This window comes from Trichosurus vulpecula, chromosome 1 (genome assembly GCF_011100635.1).
Source record: "Trichosurus vulpecula isolate mTriVul1 chromosome 1, mTriVul1.pri, whole genome shotgun sequence".
In the NCBI taxonomy this organism is placed as follows: domain Eukaryota; kingdom Metazoa; phylum Chordata; class Mammalia; order Diprotodontia; family Phalangeridae; genus Trichosurus; species Trichosurus vulpecula.
In genome coordinates this window covers 547984542-548003830 of record NC_050573.1, presented here as the reverse complement: position 1 = coordinate 548003830, position 19289 = coordinate 547984542, and the positions used below count along the sequence as shown (strand labels likewise).

The 19289-nt window shown below is 38.7% G+C and overlaps 1 protein-coding gene across 1 annotated transcript in view; it reads right to left on the bottom strand.

The window, feature by feature from the left end:
• LOC118841617 (integrin alpha-M-like) overlaps positions 1-19289 on the bottom strand; it is a 60544-nt gene that overhangs the window by 2098 nt on the left and 39157 nt on the right. Inside the window, exons 20-29 of the mRNA XM_036749178.1 lie at positions 10947-11088; positions 10737-10853; positions 10559-10638; positions 10338-10421; positions 9586-9664; positions 8331-8438; positions 8062-8139; positions 7561-7674; positions 7298-7396; positions 6632-6742 (exon numbers count right to left, since the gene is read on the bottom strand). Of these exons, the coding sequence (XP_036605073.1) occupies positions 6632-6742; positions 7298-7396; positions 7561-7674; positions 8062-8139; positions 8331-8438; positions 9586-9664; positions 10338-10421; positions 10559-10638; positions 10737-10853; positions 10947-11088 (1012 nt within the window). The remainder of the gene's footprint in view (positions 1-6631; positions 6743-7297; positions 7397-7560; positions 7675-8061; positions 8140-8330; positions 8439-9585; positions 9665-10337; positions 10422-10558; positions 10639-10736; positions 10854-10946; positions 11089-19289) is intronic.

The window sequence follows — 19289 nt, the reverse complement described above, 5'->3', positions numbered from 1 at the left end:
TGATCATTTAGTACTCAAAGAATAACTTCTTGTAGTTGTGAGTTGTATAGAAATCAATATTTCTTAAAATTAGGTCTCTCCAACCAGTGAATCAATTTAGAGCATCCTACTGGACAGAGGCTTAATGGTTAACTTGAGTTACTATAGACTAAAATTGTACTTTTGGTTCTTAAAGACAATCCAGCCTTGAATTCAGTTTTACATTAAAATATTTAACATTGAATTATTCACAGATTCATTACTTTTCTAATGTGTGTTGAAGTATATGTGTTCTGTTTACTAACAAAAGCTATCTTTGCAATGACTCATGTGGTATAAATACTATTTCTGAATTTCCTCTTCTAAAATAAGGCTTTGTTGTTTTGAAATCACACCTAACATGACACTATGATCTTGTGATCCTATAAAGGTCATTGAACAAAGGTCATGAATTTGAGGAAAAGTTTCTTTTACAAAGGTCATCTGAAGGATTGAAAGGTTTGGAGAGAAGTGAAAAAAATATTTCTTGAAATCAAGGACCACAAAGTAAAGTTAAACAAGATGGGGAAGGAGGTAGAGGAAAAATGCTAGTCCTTTTTCACATTTTCATCTGGGCTATACAAAGAAGGATAAACAAAAATAAATAAATCAGTGAAATAGAACCTGAGGGCCTGTCTTTGGTGTGTTTAGGAGAAGTGGCTAGTGACTAGTAAGATTCTTAGAAAATAAGATAGCCTTACCTGTGTTTGATATGGATAGGAGACTGAATAAGATTAGAATGTTAAAAACAAAATAAGTAGTATGGTATCTTATACTAATAAAAAAGAAGAAATTAATGTAATAAAATCAAAAAGAGAGAAAACCAAATTTAACAAATATAACTTTGAATGTTAACAGGCTGAATTCGCCAATAAGAAGGAAGCAAATTTCAGAATGGATTAAAAACAAAACCCAATAATCTGCTGTGTACAAAAAAGATATCTAGAGCCCTATTATCCATATAGATTTAAAGTAAAAAGCTGGGACAAAATGCGCTGAATACAAAAAAACTAGGAATGCATACTCTGAATTAAAAAAAAGACAAACAGGATTTGCAGTTTTGATTTTGGATAATCCAGTAGCGGAAGAGACAAGTAAAGAAACTATATTATTACAGGAATCATAAATAATGAAACAATACAAATATTAAATAGATATGCATCAGATAGTTCAGTAACTGAGCTCTTAAGGTTAAAGTTAAGTTAAGATCTGGATAGTAAGACATTGATTTGGGGTGACTGTAATATTCCTCAGACCTTGAAAAATCCAACAGAAAGATCATGCTATTTTAGCTCTAGAGTTGGAAGTATCTTTAGCAGTCATTAGGTTCAAGCCCCTCATTCTACAAAAGTGAAAAAAGAGGCCTAGAAAAGTTGAGTCACATGTCTAAAGCCTCATAGGTAAGTAGTAGATCCAGGATTTGAATTCAGGCACCATGTGGTAAATTCACTGCTCTTTCATCCACATGGCCCCAAAATTTTGACTAAAATTTTAGACACCTGCATTTGACAGCACAATGGCTCTGCAGACCTTCAGTTTGATAATCAGTCTAATACCTCTTCTCTCCCATACTTTCCTTTGGAGCATCCCAAACACTGAGCTAGCTCTGGCAGTGTGTGAGTCAACCTCATTATCAATGTGTACATCCCTGGAAAGTACACTAACCAAGGCAAGTGAACTTATCCACAGCATTCAAAACTTTTCCGTTTGCTGTAACTGATGGTTCCACACATGAATGGTGTGGTAGCGGCTGATGGAGCACCTGTGTTTTCTTGGTGTTGTTAGGTCAGCATTAGCACAAGCAGCAGAGAAGTGATCCATACTTTGTTGCATCTCAGCTTCAGAGGCTGCGTTGAGTGCACAATCATCTGCAAACAGAAAACCATGCACCAACACTCCCTCCATTTTGGTCTTGGCTTGTAGCCTTTTCAAGTTGAAAAATTTACCGTCAGTGTGGTAGCTGACCTTGATGCCATGTTCATCCTCATTGAAAGCATTTAGCAACATGGCTGAAAATTATGCTAAAAAGCATGGGAGCAAGCACACAACCTTGTTTCACTGCGTTGGTGACTGGGAAGGCACAAGAGCATTGTCAAGAACCCGGGCAAGCATGCCGTCGTGAAATTGACATTCAATGCTGATGAACTTCTCCGGATAACCAAATTTTGACAATTTTCCAAAAGCCCTTACAACTAACGGTATTGAAAGCCTTGGTCAGGTCCACAAACGTTGTGTACAGACTTCTGCTTCTGGCACTTTTCCCGCAGTTGTTGATTGTTCCTTGGCCCTTTCTGCAGCCACAGTGGCTCTCAGGTAGATGACCATTTTCCAGGTGAAGGATCAGCCTATTAAGAATCTTGTCTGCAATAACTAAGAGAGAAACCGCCCTGTGATTGTCACAGGACAGTCTATTTCCTTTACCTTTATAGAGATGGACAATGGAGGCACCCATGAACTCCTGGGGGATAATCTCCTCTTGCCATATAATCTGGGAAATTTCAGTCAGCTTTTGTATGAGATGGACCCCCTACCTTGTAAATCTCACCTGGAGTAGAATCAGCACCAGGTGCTTTGCCACATGAAAGGAGCCTAATGGCATTCAAAACCTCTTCATCAGTTGGAGCTTCAGCTAGAGAGGGATTGACTTCAACTTGAGGTAAGCAGTCAATGGCCTCAGCATTGATTGATGATGGTCTGTGGAGAACACTATAGAAGTGTGCAGCCCATCTCTCTAGGATCATGTGCTTATCACTAATCTATGTGGCTCCATCAGCACTGAGTAGTTAAGATGCATCATAGGTCTTTGGCCCATAAATAGCCTTCAGGGCATCATAAAAGTGCTTTGGATTATTACTATTCACATAAAACTTAATTTCATCTGCTTTCTTACTGAGCCAAGAATCCTGCATCTCTCTAAGTTTTGCTTGTACTTTAATAGACTTCTAAATGGGAATCTTAAGGAAAATACATATTTACACATGGGTACAAAAATAAAAACTGACTAAAAATACCCCCAATGTAAAAAGCAGTAATCTTAACAATATGGATCATAAAGCAATAGAATTATATTTAATAGAGGAAGTATTATCTAAAGACGAAGACAAATTGATACTAAAAAGTCTTAAAAAACTAAGTCAAAGACTAAATCATAGGAATAATAGTTAAAGCAGTACTTAGAGGAAAATTTACATCCATATACACTTACATTAACAAAAGACTAATGAAACATATGATAAAAAATCTAGAAAATCAACAAGTAGGCACAAAAGGCTTTGAAAATTAAAGGTAAGATAAATTGAATTAAAAATTAAAACTGAACAAAAAATAGGAAAAAGAAACCTTTTTGAAAAGAGTAACAAAATTGAAAAACCATTAACTGATTTGACCTCTCCAGTCAAATAATTGATTATATCAAGAGATGTTTAAAATCTCTCAATAAAGCACAGCATTCATTTATATTAAAAATACTAAAAAGCATAGAGATGAAAATAAGTTTTTCTTTAATGTGATTTTTTATTATCTGAAACCAATCGATACTTTTTTTTGCTGTAAAAGAAAAAGACTGGAAGCTTTTTCAGCAATATCAGGACTGAAGCAAGGATGTCTTCTGTCACCATCATTACCTTACATGGTGCTAGAAATGCTAACTATGTCAATCAACAGAAAAAGAAATTAAGAAGATAAACATTGGCAAAAAGGAAGCAAAATTATCTCTACTTGACAATAATATGATAGCTTACTTGGAAAAGTCTAGAACCAGGGGCAGGGAACCTGCGGTCTCGAGGCCACATGTGGCCCTTTAGGTCCTCAAGTGCGGCCCTTCGACTGAATCCAAACTTCAAAGAACAAATCCCCTTAATAAAAGTCCTAGACTCTATTCAAGAATGATTGTCATCAAAATGGAGACAATAACTTTAGCAAAGTAGCAAGAAATAAAATAAACCCACAAAAATTAATTAGCAATTCTGTATGTTAATAATAACAACAAAGAAGAGATAGAAAGAGAAGAGTCATTAAAGATAATAACAAAATACTTTAAATACCTGGTTATTAAGCTACCAAAACAGACATTAGATTACTCTTGGCTTCCTACAAGTTTCAACTAGAATCCCGCATTTTCAAGAAGCTGTTCTTAGTCCCCCTCAAAACTAGTGCCTTTCCTCTGAGATTACCTTCAATTTACCCAGTATGTATCTTATATGTACATAGTTGTTCTCATGTTATCTTCCCTATTAGAATGTGAACTCCTTGAGAGTATGTACTATTTTTGCCTTTCTTTGTATCCTCAGTGAACACATAGTAGGCACTTACTAAATACTTATTGATTTGACTAACAACTACAAACACAAAACAAAATTTTACAAAATAAGTCTCAAATGAGGGCAATTAACATGACAATACAGTAAAATGATAATATTACTTAAATTCTAGTCTGCATATTAAATATGCCAATCCAATTTTTAAGAGGATATTTTAAATAATCAGATGAATAATACCAGATTTCATATGAAAGCACAAAAGTCAAAAAATTCTCTGGAAAAAAATAACAATAAAAAGGAATGAAAGTGGTTTAGCATCAGCAATTCTCAAATTATATTGTAAATGATTATTAAAAGTACCTAGTACTATATATATGCATATGTATATATACATATGCATACATACATACATACATACATACATATATACACAAATAGAAAAACTGATGAATGGAATAGCTTAGATAAACAAGACTTCCTAGTAAATTCATCGAGCAAATTAGTCTATATAGATGATACTAACCAAGAACACAAAGAACTAAGGAAAAGATTTTTTTTTAATTCAACAACCACTGGGAAGGTGATATAGCTGTCTGGTGGAAAATGGGCTCAGAACAATATCTTCCAATATAGCATCTTCTTCCATAATCGATTCCAAAGGGCTAAATAAGCTCACATCCATAAGTCTTACTGTGATGCTTCATTGTAGCAAGGAAGTGATCCTGGGTTCTTAAAGACTGTGATAACTCTGGTAGATTCTACCATGCTTTAAAGGCTTTTAGTATGGGCCTAATCACAGACTAATTGTGTTTTCTCAGGACCAATCTAGCTCAGTACAGAGAAACTCATCACTAATAGTGTGAGAACTTGATGAAAGAGTCATCCATGGCAACCTCTGCAACTGTAACCAGTGGGTGTTGCTCTAAGACATAATGGTGGACCACTGGTAATTGCTTCTTTCTAGTCCTTGCTCCTTTTTGAAAGGGTTTGGAGCTGAATCCTTCTAGGCCATACCTGTCTCCTCTCATGAGGTCAGTTCAGGGTATGACTTTCTCGTAGGTCATTGCTTTTTCTTCCCTGCTTTTGTCTTCTTTGAAACTGGAGGCTACTATTACAATAATTGTTGTCTAGGGGCAGTATAGTGACCTTCAGGTCCAGATGGCCTCTATTTCTCTGCTATTTTGTGGCATTTATATTAGATGAAAAGTTACTAATTAAATCATAACTGCTCAGGTATAACTCTAATTTAAATAGTGTATATTTTCAGCTGACCCACGGTTTCCTTCATTCCCTTTTTCTTGACATGGACTAAGTATAGCAACATTCAGTACAAGCTTTTATAACCAATGGATAAAGGAAATAGCTTTGATAAAAAGAACCTCCCCCATCCAAGAAGAGTATATGACAGTATCTGTTATTGGACAAGCATACATAAGGGAAGTTGGTGAGAGAATAGACCAGGGGTGGGGAACCTGTGGCCTCAAGGCCACATGTAGCCCTCTAGGTCTTCAAGTATAGCCTTTTGACTGAATCCAAACTTCATAGAACAAATCCCCTTAATAAAAGGATTGGTTCTGTAAAACTTGGACTCAGTCAAAAGGCTGCACCCAAGGACCTGGAGAGCCACATGTGGCCTCGAGGCTGCAGGTTCCCCACCCCTGGAATAGATGCTTTGGAACTTCTCCCAGTTCTTTAAGCTACACTTGGCAGCAACCAGCAGAAACTGTTTGAATCCTGGAGAAAACAACATTAGGCAAAATGGCATACCACTCAAGACCAGTAGAGAGCAGGTCCAAGTGGGAAAAGCAAAATAACATTACAAGAAATAATGGTTGGTCTTGTTGCATCAGAAATATGAATTGCCCCTCTGTGAAGTCTATGCTATAGATATTCCCTCAATGCATGCCTCTCTACACATGTGTGCTGTTTTTCCACATTTCATCCATTTTCCCCCATGGATCCATATGTGAGATTATGCCTCGTTTATGAGGAAAATGTTTTATTGCTACTTTCTTACTATACTCTTTCATTAATTGCCTATGATTTGAATGAATGGTGTCCTCTGGTTGACACTCCCCCACTTTAGTAGGGCTTATGAGATATGGTCTTAAGCTGATCCATAGAATACCTTGATTCTAGGGTACCCATGTGAGAGTTGGAAACTTCCCTAAAGCTACAACTGTTTTTGGGAAAGAGCTATTTATTATGTTGTATTCAATGAAGAGTATGCTGAGGGTTTGTGTGATATATTGAAAACAAAATCTAATCAATAAAATTGTTTAAAGAAAGAAAGAGGCTCAAAAAGAAGAAAACCTTTCAATCTGAGAAGAATGTTGGGGATAAAGGGATGTCACCTTGTACAGTCCAGCTGTGATCAGTGCCAAGAGCACCAGCCCCCCAATGCTGCTGCCCACAATGAGGGGAACAGGAGAATAAACTTCATGTCGTTCAACTTTGGTCTCTGCCTGGAGTTCGGTTGGTAAGAGGTGACATTGAGGGAAAAGAAATTCCAATCAACAAAAGTAATCATATTGACTTTTTTTTAACTCCCTTTTCCCAAATGTGTTTCAAAGCAGCACTTAGGACTTCCCTATCTAAATTCTGGGTTTTTTTATTGGAACCTTATTCCCCTTTAATCCAAGGTACTTAACTAACCCAACACAAACCCCTCTTTTTTGGACTCCTAAAAACAATAAGCCCCAAATTTGTACATAATGCATCTGGGAGCATTGCTCCATAGATCGGACTCTTCCCAAACCCAGGTTCTATTCCTGTCTTGGAATATTTATACTCTGCTACCAGGGTAGAGTGCTAGAATGGGGACTAGAGGACCCAAGTTCAAATTCTGGCTCTGCTACTTGTATGATACTGGACAAATCACTTAACTTCTCTGGACCTCAGTTTTCTCATCTCTTAAAAGAGGAGGCTGGACTAAATGATTTATAAGGTCCTTTCCAACTCTAAGTCTATGATCCTATGATCCCACATGTGAATGGATAGTTCCCATAAACACAGGTTACCTGGGCTCTTATAAACGTCTGTCCTGGAAGTAGGGCATATGCAGACTCATTAAAAAGTATTTCAGCCAAGCTTGTAACCAACAGGTCGTTACGCTTTGTCTGTGGGCGGGGGCGGGTGGCGGGGGGGGGGGGGGGGGGGAGGAAGAGGGAGATTAAAACAATGAGTTCTTTAAGTTTAGGCAAAGAATAGGGAATATATCTAATTCTTGTGTGGGCAGAACAGTTGGCATGAGATGGAAGCCTCTCATAATATGTCTACATACCTGCTTGACCCAGGCAAAGCTCAGGTTGCCTTCAATGGTGAAGTTAAATTCTTCCTGAGGGTTAAAGATGGGGATGTCACAGCGAGTTCTCTGGCAGACAGCAATGGAGCAATTCTAGGAGGAAGGAGTGGTAAATGAGAGAGAAAGCAGCTCATAGATCAGAAAATACAATAAGGTACTCTAAGTGACAACAACCCCTGCAATAATAATAACAGCTAACATTTAGAAAGCACTTTAATATTTGCAAAGTGTCTTACTGATATCACCTTGTTTGATCCTCGCAACTCTGTGAGATAGGCATGATTACCCCCAATTTATAGAGGAGGGAACTGAGTCTGGGGGAAGTTAAGTGATTTTCCCAAGGTCATGAAAGTGACAGTTAAATCCAGCTAACTAAATCAGGTAACTGGCTCTGATATGGTGTAAGAGCATCTGAATTTAGCAATGGGTCTTCTCTAGCTCTGACATGCAGCTGTCCCCAAAGTGTGGGTCCCTTCTTACCACTACTGAAGTTTTACGAAGCTGTGCCAGGAAGTCAGACTGACTAGGAGCTTTTATTTCTGAGGAACATACGAAATTCTAAGGAAAGAGAGAGACTGTCAAGGACGAGGTTAAAATGGGAAATCCTGAATTAGCTCTGAAGGGGAGTTTGGAACTTTATCCAAGAGAAGTCTGAGAGCTACGACAAATTTCCAAGATGGGGGAACAAAGAGGGAGAGTTTCACATTTGACCCAGGAGAATATCGGTAAAAATGTGGGAATAGGAATACCTGGGGGAGGATGAGCCCATCATTCTCCCAAATGTTTTCCTTCTTCAACGTAAGTGGGATCCAGAAGTCAATTTTGATGGGGAGAGCCCATTGACCTAGGTTGTTCACCTGTATAGAGAGGGTATGGATTTCAATGTTCAGTTCCTATGTTCTCCTACATGCTCTTTTCTAAAACCAAGTAGTATTGCCTCTAGGAAGACAACTGTTTCCTCATTTCCAAAATTTCAGGACCCAGGTGCAGAAATATAACTAGGGTAAGGCAATTCGGGCTTTGTCCCATATACCATCTGGTTGGAGTACGGGGAAAGTGCTGTTTCCTCTCTTCTATTGTCTGGAGACCTCTTTGCTTGAACCTCGATTGTCTGCCAGTTTGTTCTGTTACAGGGATTAGGGTGGGGGAGTAGGTGGCCCCAGGAGAGGGCAAGGAAGTAAAGTTAATGACAGGAAAAGTCAGGAGAGGGGAAAAGGACAGGCAATCCCTTCTCCAGAGGTTGTACCAAAAATTGAACTGTCTCTACTTCTTCCCACTTTCAAAACCCCTTTTCCCTGTTACCCTTTATTCTAATTCCAATTCAATTCAGTCCTAATCCTCTAAACCACCTCTCTCCCACTCTCAACCCACCGTATCCTTCTTTCCTCTGCCTTCTTTCTCATTGTGAACTCTGGAATTAGCTGTTGCCTAAATTCCTTTCCTCTTAGATCTTTTCCTCACAGTTCTTCTCTCTTCTGGTGTTCACTGAAACCTGGTTTTCCCTTGAATACTTCCTACCTCTTGGCATCATTCCTAAGGCCAGCTGCTCTTACATCTCTTACATCACTTAGCACACAGGGCCATGATAAAGAGTTGGTATACTTGTTCTACACTGCCATCTTTAGACTCTCCCTCTACCCTCATCACTCAGCAATCGCCTCCTTTAAAAATTACTCTTTCTTGTCCAGATTCCTGCTGCCTCAGCTGTGTACCTCTAGCTCATTCTCCCAAGAAATTCAGTATCTCTCTTCTGTGCCACTCCAACATCTACCCCCTTCAAAAACCCTGCTCTTGCCAGTACTTTATCCTCCAGGTGATCAGAATGACCTTTCTCCAGTTTACATCAACCATGCACAGCAGTGGTCATACCTTTAAAATTATGCCTCATCTCTACACCCCTCCCCCGCCCCAACCTCAGTAGGCTCAATTGCATTTGTTTCAGGTGTTAGAATTCCTAATTACAACTCTTCCCATATGTCATGGCCTTCTACACCATCCCCCTACTTGGTATTTGTGCTTCAAACCAGGTCTGTTCTTCTCTTCTGAGTCCATGAAGTTGAGATATTTTGTAGATTCTTCATGGCTGATGGAAAAAAGATGGAAAATGATACAAGATTAGAAGCAGTTGCACTAGATTTTAAGCCCCTGAAAGGCATGGGCTGTTTATTAACCACTATTGTATCTGTCTATAATACCTTGCACTCTATATAAATATTTGTTGACTGGATGAATGAAATGGCAGTTAGAACCCAACACTAGGGAGACTTGTGCAGCATACCTCAGTTGGAATGCCAGAGGGTAATAAAAAGACAGGTAGGTAGTGGGCAAGAAAGAGAATATAGGATCAGAGATTTAGAACTGGAAGGGAACTTATAGGTCATCTAACTCAGCTCCATCATTTTAGAAAGAAAGAAATGTAGCTTCAGAGAAGTTGAGTGACTTGCCCAAGGTAACACAAGTGGTCAAATGGCAGAGCCATTATTTAAATTCAAGTCTTTTGGTTGGGAGAACCAAAACAGTGTCCATTCCATTGCATCACATTGCCTCTTCTAGGATAAAGAATTCAGAGACATGGGGTAAAGAAGCAGTAAAAGTAAAAGACAGGGAGATTATTATCAACCTGAGTATGAAATGCTAGCAATACACATACACTTATGCAGCACATACAGCGACACCATACTACAACTACAGAGCATGGCAGGAAGGCTGACCGCATCAGCAGCCCTCTGGGGGAGTGGAATGAATGGAGTTGGTACCTGCTGATCACTGGGTAGATAGCATATTTCACTGGCAACTCCAACTGGAAGGAAGTCTTGTTGGTGGTGGGTGCATTATTCTCACTAGAGAGAAGAGAGGGAGGTCCATCCAGATGAGATTATAGGGAAGATTTGTTTGCCCAGGGACATCCAGTGGGCACAGAGTGGAATCCTACCATCAACAAGAGGTAGGGTTTTCCATCAAAGGGCACTGATCTTACCTGACCACATTTGCCTTGAAGACCATTTTGGTTCCAAGGGAAGCCATAGGGGAGACATCGAATGTTACATTAAAGTTGATCTGAGTAGGGAGAGAAGAGGAAAGTGAGAAGAGACTAAAAGGGAAGGAGTGAAGGAAAAAAGGGGAAAGGAGAAGGAGATGAAGGTGGTATTGCTGACCTCACTTCCTTCCCGAAAGATGGGGTGACTAATGCTACACTGGCTGCTTATTTCACTTCTAGCATCAGCTGTTGCTGACTGACACATCAGTGGCATGGAACGATACCGTGGCCAGTTCTGGGGGAGGGAAGGAAAGCAGAGGCAGCCAAGTTTAGCAGAGAAACAAAGATCTCTGTAGAGGGTAAAAACACTAACTTAGGATTGAGTTACCTGAATCCCTGATACTCGTCGAAAGGACAGTCCTGGGGGATAGGAGAAGGTCACCAAGGTCTGATAGGAATCTTCGCCCTGGTTCCTCACGGTCACTGTCACATTTAGCTCTCGGAGGCTTCCCACCACCAAAGTCTGTAAGCTTCAAAGGAAATGAGGGTGGCAGTCAGTAATTAAGAACTTAGAGGAAGACAACATGAAAAACAACTACGTACAAACAATGTATACATGGGATAAATTGGAATTTTTTTAAAGTAGGGGGGTGATGTGGTCAGACTTGTACTTCAGGAAAATCACTTTGGTGGCTGAATGGAAGATGGACTGGAGAGGGAAGAGACTTGAGGCAGGCAGACCCTGAAAGTTTGAATTCTCTGGGTCCTTGCTGCCCAGGTTAGTGACTGACCCTTTACTTAGCCCACTATTTTATATGGGCTGAAGTCATGCTTCACCTCACTCTCTAGTCCCTGCCTATCTTCTTGACCGTTATGCCAAATGCCTTGCCACCAAGCCTCTCCTTCTACCTCCCTACCCTCTAGTTCTGGAGCCTTGATCAAATCCCCTCTGTTAGTGTTCCGGGAAGAATGTTGTGATCTATGTGGCCCTGCTTACCACCCCCAACACTTTCTAGACCAAAGTAACCTTCCCTGGCTACCCCACTTTTCTATGTGTATTGTCTCCCTCAGTAAGAATGTAAACTTGAGGGCAGGGACTGTCATCTTAAGCTGTCATTCAATCATCTGATCAAAAGCATTCTTGTGCAATGTTGGGGAGAAAAGTGTCATCTTCCCAGTCACTCAGGCTTGCAATCTAAGAGCTATCCTCAACTCTAGTCCCTACCCTGTCCCCAACATCCAATCTGTTGCCAACGTCTGTTGATTTTACCTTCCTAACATAATTTAAGCTCAGACCTGAGAAGATTAAATCAATTTCTGGAAAAGCCTTCAGAAAAGCAAAATTAGAAAACTTTTCCAAGAAATATGTCACAAGAGGTTATTGAGGAAATACACAGATGAAATATAGAACTAACCAGAAAGTTGGAAAGGGAGTATTTTACTTTGCATAATATTAAAAGAAGATCATCATTGATGAGAGAAGATGAAAGGCAATACTCTAGAGAAAGAGTTGGAAAACAAGGTCTTACAAGAGTAAAACCTTCAAGAAAAAGTAGCCAAGAGTTCCTATTTAGCAATTCACCAGAAGGAATAATGAAACTAGTGTTAAGAAGGGAACGAAAAGACCATAATTTTTTTTTAGTGAGGCAATTGGGATTAAGTGACTTGCCCAGTGTCAAGCATCTGAGGCTGGATTTGAACTCAGGTACTCTGGATTCCAAGGCCAGTGCTCTATCCTAGCTGCCCTGAAAAGATCATAATTTAATGCAACTACCACAAGTAGAAAAAAGTAGTTTCAAAAAGGAGACGTATGTGGCTGCTTCAATAGACCAAAAATAGACCATCCAAAGGCTACTTTTAAAATCAAGCCTCTGGAAACAAAATGACTGTGAAGGAAAAACCTAAGCCAATAGTCATATCATGTGTCCAGAATTTTGAAGTCCAACCAGAAATTAAAGAATATTTCTACAACAAAGTTACCCTCATCAAGTAATACTGAAGCTTATTTAACTTCAGACAACGAGAAAGAAACAAATTTGAAAGACCAATGTTATGGGAAGTCCAAAGAGAACAACAACATGAAGAAGCCACTACTAACAGTTCCACAATTCTAGAAAGAGCTATAAGCCGTTTATGTTGAGCCAAAAGAAACTATAACTGAAAGATGATCAACAACCACACAATCTTTTGACTATAGTAGAATTGTAGAAATTAACAATTCAAAACCATCTATGTTCCCAAAAGTCTTAAAAAGAGAAATCTTAAAGCCTAAACTTCAACAAGAAAGAGATTACATTGAGAAACAAAAATGGCCCCTTTTCAAGACAGTTAAGATATTAGCAGCCTCACAGCCTGCCACATAACTACTATTTCTTTTTCGATTGTTTTCTTTTAATAGCATTTTTCATGAGACTACTTTTTTTATTTTTTTTATTTTTAGTTTACAACACTTGGTTCTACATAATTTTGAGTTCCAGATTTTCTTCCCTCCCCTCCCCCCCTCCTTCCCCAAGACAGCATGGAATCCCATATAACTTCCATGTATAACTTTGTATTGAATTAATTTACACTCTAGTCAAGTTATGGAGAAGAATTATAACCAATGAAATGAATCACGAGAAAGAAGAAACAGGACCAAAAAAAAAAAACCAACCCCAAAACAAAAACAAAAGAGAGAAAAAGAAAAAAAAGTGGGGGGGAAAGGCTAGCATAAAGTGTTCCTCAATCTGCATTCATACTTCATAGTTCTTTCTCTGGATGTAGATAGCATTCTCCATCGTGAGTCCTTTGGAGTTGTCTTTGTACCTTGTACCTGAGACGAGTAAAGTCTGTCAGGGTTGGTCCTCACAGAATCCATATATCTGTGGTTGTGTATAATGTTCTCCTGGTTCTGCTCCGCTCACTCAGCATTATATCGTGTAGGTTTTTCCAGGTTGTTATGAAATCCGTATCATCCCCATTTCTTATAGCACAATAGTATTCCATTACCTTCATATACAACAGCTTGTTCAGCCATTCCCCAATTGATGGGCATCCCCTTGATTTCCAATTCTTTGCTACCACAAAAAGAGCCACTATAAATATTTTTGTACATATGGGTCCTTTTCCCACTTGTGTGATCTCTTTGGGATATAACCCTAGAAGTGGTATTGCTGGGTCAAAGGGTATGAACATTTTTATAGCCCTTTGGGCATAGTTCCAAATTGCTCTCCAGAATGGCTGGATCAGTTCAAAACTCAACCAGCAATGTAACAACGTTCCAATTTTCCCACGTCCAGCATTTATCATTTTCCTGTTTTGTCATTTTAGCCAATCTGACAGGAGAGATGTGGTATCTAAGAGTTGTTTTGATTTGCATTTCTCTAATCAGTAGTGATTTAGAGCATTTTTTCATATCTCTATAGATATCTTTAATTTCTTCCTCTGAAAACTGCCTGTTCATATCCTTTGACCATTTCTAAATTGGGGAATGACTTGTATTCCTATATATTTGGCTCAGTTCCCTGTATATTTTAGAAATGAGGCCTTTATCAGAGATACTGGTTGTAAAGATTTTCTCCCAATTTTCTGCTTCCCTCCTAATCTTTGTTGTATTGGCTTTTTTATACAAAAACATTCCAATTTAACATAATCAAAATTATCCATTTTGCATTTTGTAATGTTCTCTATCTCTTGTTGGGTCATGAATTCTTTTCTTTTCCATAAATCTGATAGGTAAACTATTCCTTGCTCTCCCAAATTACTTATAGGATCAGCCTTTATTCCTAAATCATGAACCCACTTTGACTTTATTTTGGTATATGGTGTAAGATATTGGTCTATGCCCAGTTTCTGCCCTACCATTTTCCAATTTTCCCAGCAGTTTTTGTGAAATAGTGAATTATTAGCCCAGAAGCTGGCCTCTTTGGGTTTACCAAAGAGTAGATTGCTATAGTCATTGACTTCTCCATCTTGTGTACCTATCCTATTTCACTGATCCACAACTCTGTTTCTTAGCCAGCACCAAGTAGTTTTGATGACTGCTGCTCTATAGTACGGTTTAATATCTGGTATGGCTAGGCCAACTTCTCTAGCATTTCTTTTCATTAATACCCTAGATATTCTAGACCTCTTGTTCTTCCAGATGAATTTTGTTATTATTTTATCCAGCTCAGTAAAATAATTTTTTGGTAGTTCAATTGGTATGGCACTGAATAGATAGATTAATTTAGGTACAATTGTCATTTTTATTGTATTAGCTCAGCCTAACCATGAGCAACTGATGTTTTCCCATTTATTTAGATCTGACTTTATTTGCATGAAAACTGTTTCATAATTATGTTCATATAGTCCCTGGGTCCGTCTTGGCAGATAGTCTCCCAAATATTTTATAGTGTCTACAGTAACTTTGAATGGAATTTCTCTTTCTATCTCTTGCTGTTGGGCTTTGTTAGTAATGTATAGGAATGCTGAGGATTTATGTGGGTTTATTTTATATCCTGCAACTTTGCTAAAGTTGTTTATTATTTCAAGTAGTTTTTTACTTGATCCTCTAGGATTCTCTAAGTAAATCATCATATGATATGCAAAAAGTGATAATTTAGTTTCTTCTTTTCCTATTCTGATTCCTTCTATTTCTTTTTCTCCTCTTATTGCTACAGCTAATGTTTCTAGTACCAAATTGAATAGTAGGGGTGATAATGGACATCCTTGTTTCACCCCTGATCTTATTGGGAATGCATCTAGCTTATCCCCATTACAAATAATGCTTGTTGATGGTTTAAGGTAGATGCTATTTATAATTTTAAGGAAGGCTCCATTTATTCCTATGCTTTCTAGTGTTGTTTCTTGCAAGATTTTTAAATATGTATTGATTATCACCTGAGCTTCTTCCCAGATCAAACCTTGCTCTTGCTTTTGCTTTTTCAAGAAACTTACATGAGGTCAAATGTAAATCTTCCTTTTTATTATCTGAAGAGTGCTGACTGGTGTCTACTGGGTGTTCCTGCATACCCAATGTGATATTTGGCTCCCTCTAGGGGATGATGTATATTTCTTTTTCCAGACCACATAAACAGCAGTGTCCTTTGTGGAGATTTCTTTAGAAGTAGTCTCATGGGGGGCAGAGCTAAGATGGCTACATGAAAACAGCATCTTACTGGAGCTCTCTCACAAGGTCTGTCAGATTCCTATAAAAAAGTGAATCTGAGCAGATTTGAGAGAGTTAGAAACCGCGAGCAGTCTGAGTGAGTGGGGCAAATTTCCAAGCCAGGAGAGTCTGGAAAGCTGAAGGAGCAAATCTGTAGGCTTGGAGAGCGCTCAGTGTGTGGAGCTGCTCCAGACAGCACCAAAGCAGAAGCGGCCGGCCAGGAAAGCCATATGGGAAACAGGCTGGGAGAAAGCTGGGCACCTGAAACCGGCAGAGATCCCCAGGCCTCCCAACACAGGACGGCAGTCTGTGGAAGTGAGGAGAGGCAGCGCAACACCACCAGCCCTAAGACATCAACTCCTGAGGCTTGCAGACCAAAGGTATGAAACGCGGCTTCTTGAACTTCTGGGAGACATAATGGCCAGGTAAAAGGCTCTAATCCCTACCCCCCTCACCCAGAGAATTCCTCAGAAAAAAAAGAACGCTGGAACAGAGGAGATAGAAATGGGGCTTCAGTGGCCAAATAGTAGAAGCTCATTAGTCCCAGAGGGGCAGAGCCAGCAGCGATCAACACCAGGAGCCCAGACGTAATCTTGCTCCGCCAGGGGAAGTGCCAGACACCAGCTCAAACAACAAAGAGCTGAGACCATTGCTGAAGAGCAACAGTGCTGGAGAGCAACCCTAGGGAAAGAGACATCAGGGAGCCAGACCCCTCTCCCACACCCCAGGAAACTGAAGGCTATAATTCACAAAGCCAACAACTAGACTCACAATCCCCAGAATCAGAAAGCTGGGACAGAGAGCCCTGAGGCCCAAAAGCAGAAATTTATTGTAAAGCCAGGAAAAGGCTAACCAACATGAAGAAGAACACAATAAAACCAAGGACCATTGATTCTTTTTATGGAGACAGACATGATCAAAATACCAATTTGGAAGAGGATAGCAACGACCCTATAGCCACATCTGATACCTCAAAAGGTAATGCGAACCTTGGTCTCCAGCCCAAAAAGCATTATTGGAAGAGCTAAAGGAAGATTTTAAAAACCAAATTAGGGAGGTAAAAGAAAAAAGGGAGAAAAAATCCACTGATGAAATCAAGTCCCTAAAGAATAAGATTGGCAAAATGGCTATGGAGATTCAGAATCTAAACAGAGAAAATGACACCCTGAGAGGTAAAATCAACCAATTGGAAAAGGAGACTCAAAAACAAAATGAAGACATTAACTCATTAAAAATTAGAGTTGAGCAAGTGGAAGCTAATGAATCTATGAGGCATCAAGAAGTAGTAAAACAAAATGTAAAGAATGAAAAAATAGAAAAAAATGTGAAATATCTGATTGGGAAAACAACTTACCTGGAAAATAGATCCAGGAGAGACAGTTTAAGAATTATTGGTCTACTAGAAATCCATGATGAAAAAAAGAGCCTTGACAATATCTTCGAAGAAATTATCAAAGACAACTGCCCAGAGGTCCTAGAACCAGAGGGCAAAATAGTCATTGAAAGAATTCACCTATCACCGCCTGAAAGAGATCCCAAACTGAAAACACCAAGAAATATCATAGCCAAATTTCAGAACTACAAAGTCAAGGAGAAAATACTGCAAGCAGCCAAAAAGAAGCAATTCAAATATCATGGAACTACAGTCAGGATCACGCAGGATCTCTCAGCTTTCACATTAAAAGACAGGAGAAATTGGAATATGATATTCTGAAGGGCAAAGGAGCTGGGACTACAACCAGCAAAGCTAAGAATAATTTTTTCAGGCAAGTAGATGGACATTCAATGAAATAAGGGAATTCCAGACCTTCCTGATGAAAAGGCTAGAACTCAATGGAAAATTTGATCTCCAAATACAAAACTCAAGAGAGACATAAAAAGGTAAACAGGGGGAAAAACCCCCACAAACCTTATTAATCAATAAGGGCAAATTATTTGTATCTTTATATAGGATTATATCATCTTATGTATGTTTTATATATATACATATATACGTCAGTCTTGAGAATAGTACAGCTATTATGACAATTGAAAGGGATACACATAGATTGTGAATGCCTGTATAAAATAACTGATATAAGGATAAAAAACATAATTAAGAGATGTAAAGGGAGGGCCATGAGAGAAGAGGTAAGGAGGTAGTAGAAAAGGGTAAATTACACCAAATGAAGAGGTACAAAAACACATTTCAATAGAGGGAAAGAAGGGAGGGAGAAGAGCAGTATTTGAGCTTTACTGTCATCTAATCTGGTTCAAGAAGGGAATAACATACACTGATAAGTATAGAAATCTAACTTGTCCTACAGGAAGTAGGAGGGGAAAGGGGGTAAAAAGGGAGGGGGCTGGTCAGAAGGGAGGGGAGAAGTAGCAAGTGGGAAACGGTAAGACAAGGGAGGGGAATAAAGAGGGAGGGTAAACTAAGGAAGGCGGCTGTCAAAAGCAAAACTTTGTTGATGAGGGGAAGGGGAAAGGGAGAAATAAAAGCATAAACAGGGGGAAATAGGATGGAGAAAAAGACACAGGTAGAAATCATAACTGTGAACGTGAATGGGATGAACTCTTCCATAAAACGGAAGCAGATAGCAGAATGGATTAAAAACCATAATCCTATAATATGCTGTTTACAAGAAACACATTTGAAACAGGGGGATACACACAGGGTAAAGGTAAAAGGCTGGAGTAAAATATTTTGTGCCTCAGCTAAAGTAAAAAAGGAGGTGTAGCAATCCTAATCTCAGACAAAGCAAAAGTAAAGATAGATTTAATTAAGAGATAAGGAAGGACATTACATCCTCCTAAAAGGCACTGTAAACAATGAAGCAATATCATTGTTTAACATATATGCACCTAGTGGTATGGCATACAAATTCTTAGAGGAGAGGTTAAGGGAGTTACAGGAAGAAACAGACAGCAAAACTATAATATTGGGAGACCTCAACCTCCCCCTTTCTGAACTTGATAAATCTAACCTCAAAATAAATAAGAAAGAAGTTAAGGAGGTAAACAGAATTTTAGAAAAGGCAGATATGATAGACCTCTGAAGGAAACTGAATGGGCATAAAAAGGAATATACTTTCTTCTCAGCGGTACATGGCACACACTCAAAAATTGACCATGTACTAGGGCATAAAAACCTCACAATCCAGTGCAGAAAGGCAGAAGTAGTCAAAGCATACTTTTCAGATTATGATGCAATAAGAATTATTTGTAACAAAGAACCATGGAAAAATAAGCTAAAAACTAATTGGGAACTAAATAATCTCATTCTAAAGAATAAGTGGGCCAAAGAACAAATCAGAGAAACAATAACTTCATTCAAGAGAATGACAATAATGAGACAACATACCAAAACTTATGGGATACAGCAAAAGCAGTTCTTAGGGGAAGTTTTATATCTCTAAATGCTTACATGAATAAAATAGGGGAAAAGGAGATCAGTGATTTGGGCATACGGCTGAAAAAGCTGGAAAAAGAACAAATTGAAAATCCCCAATTAAATACCAAATTAGAAATACTGAAAATCAAAGGAGAGATTAATAAAATTGAAACCAAGAAAACTATTGAATTAATAAATAAAACAAGGAGCTGGTTTTATGAAAAAAC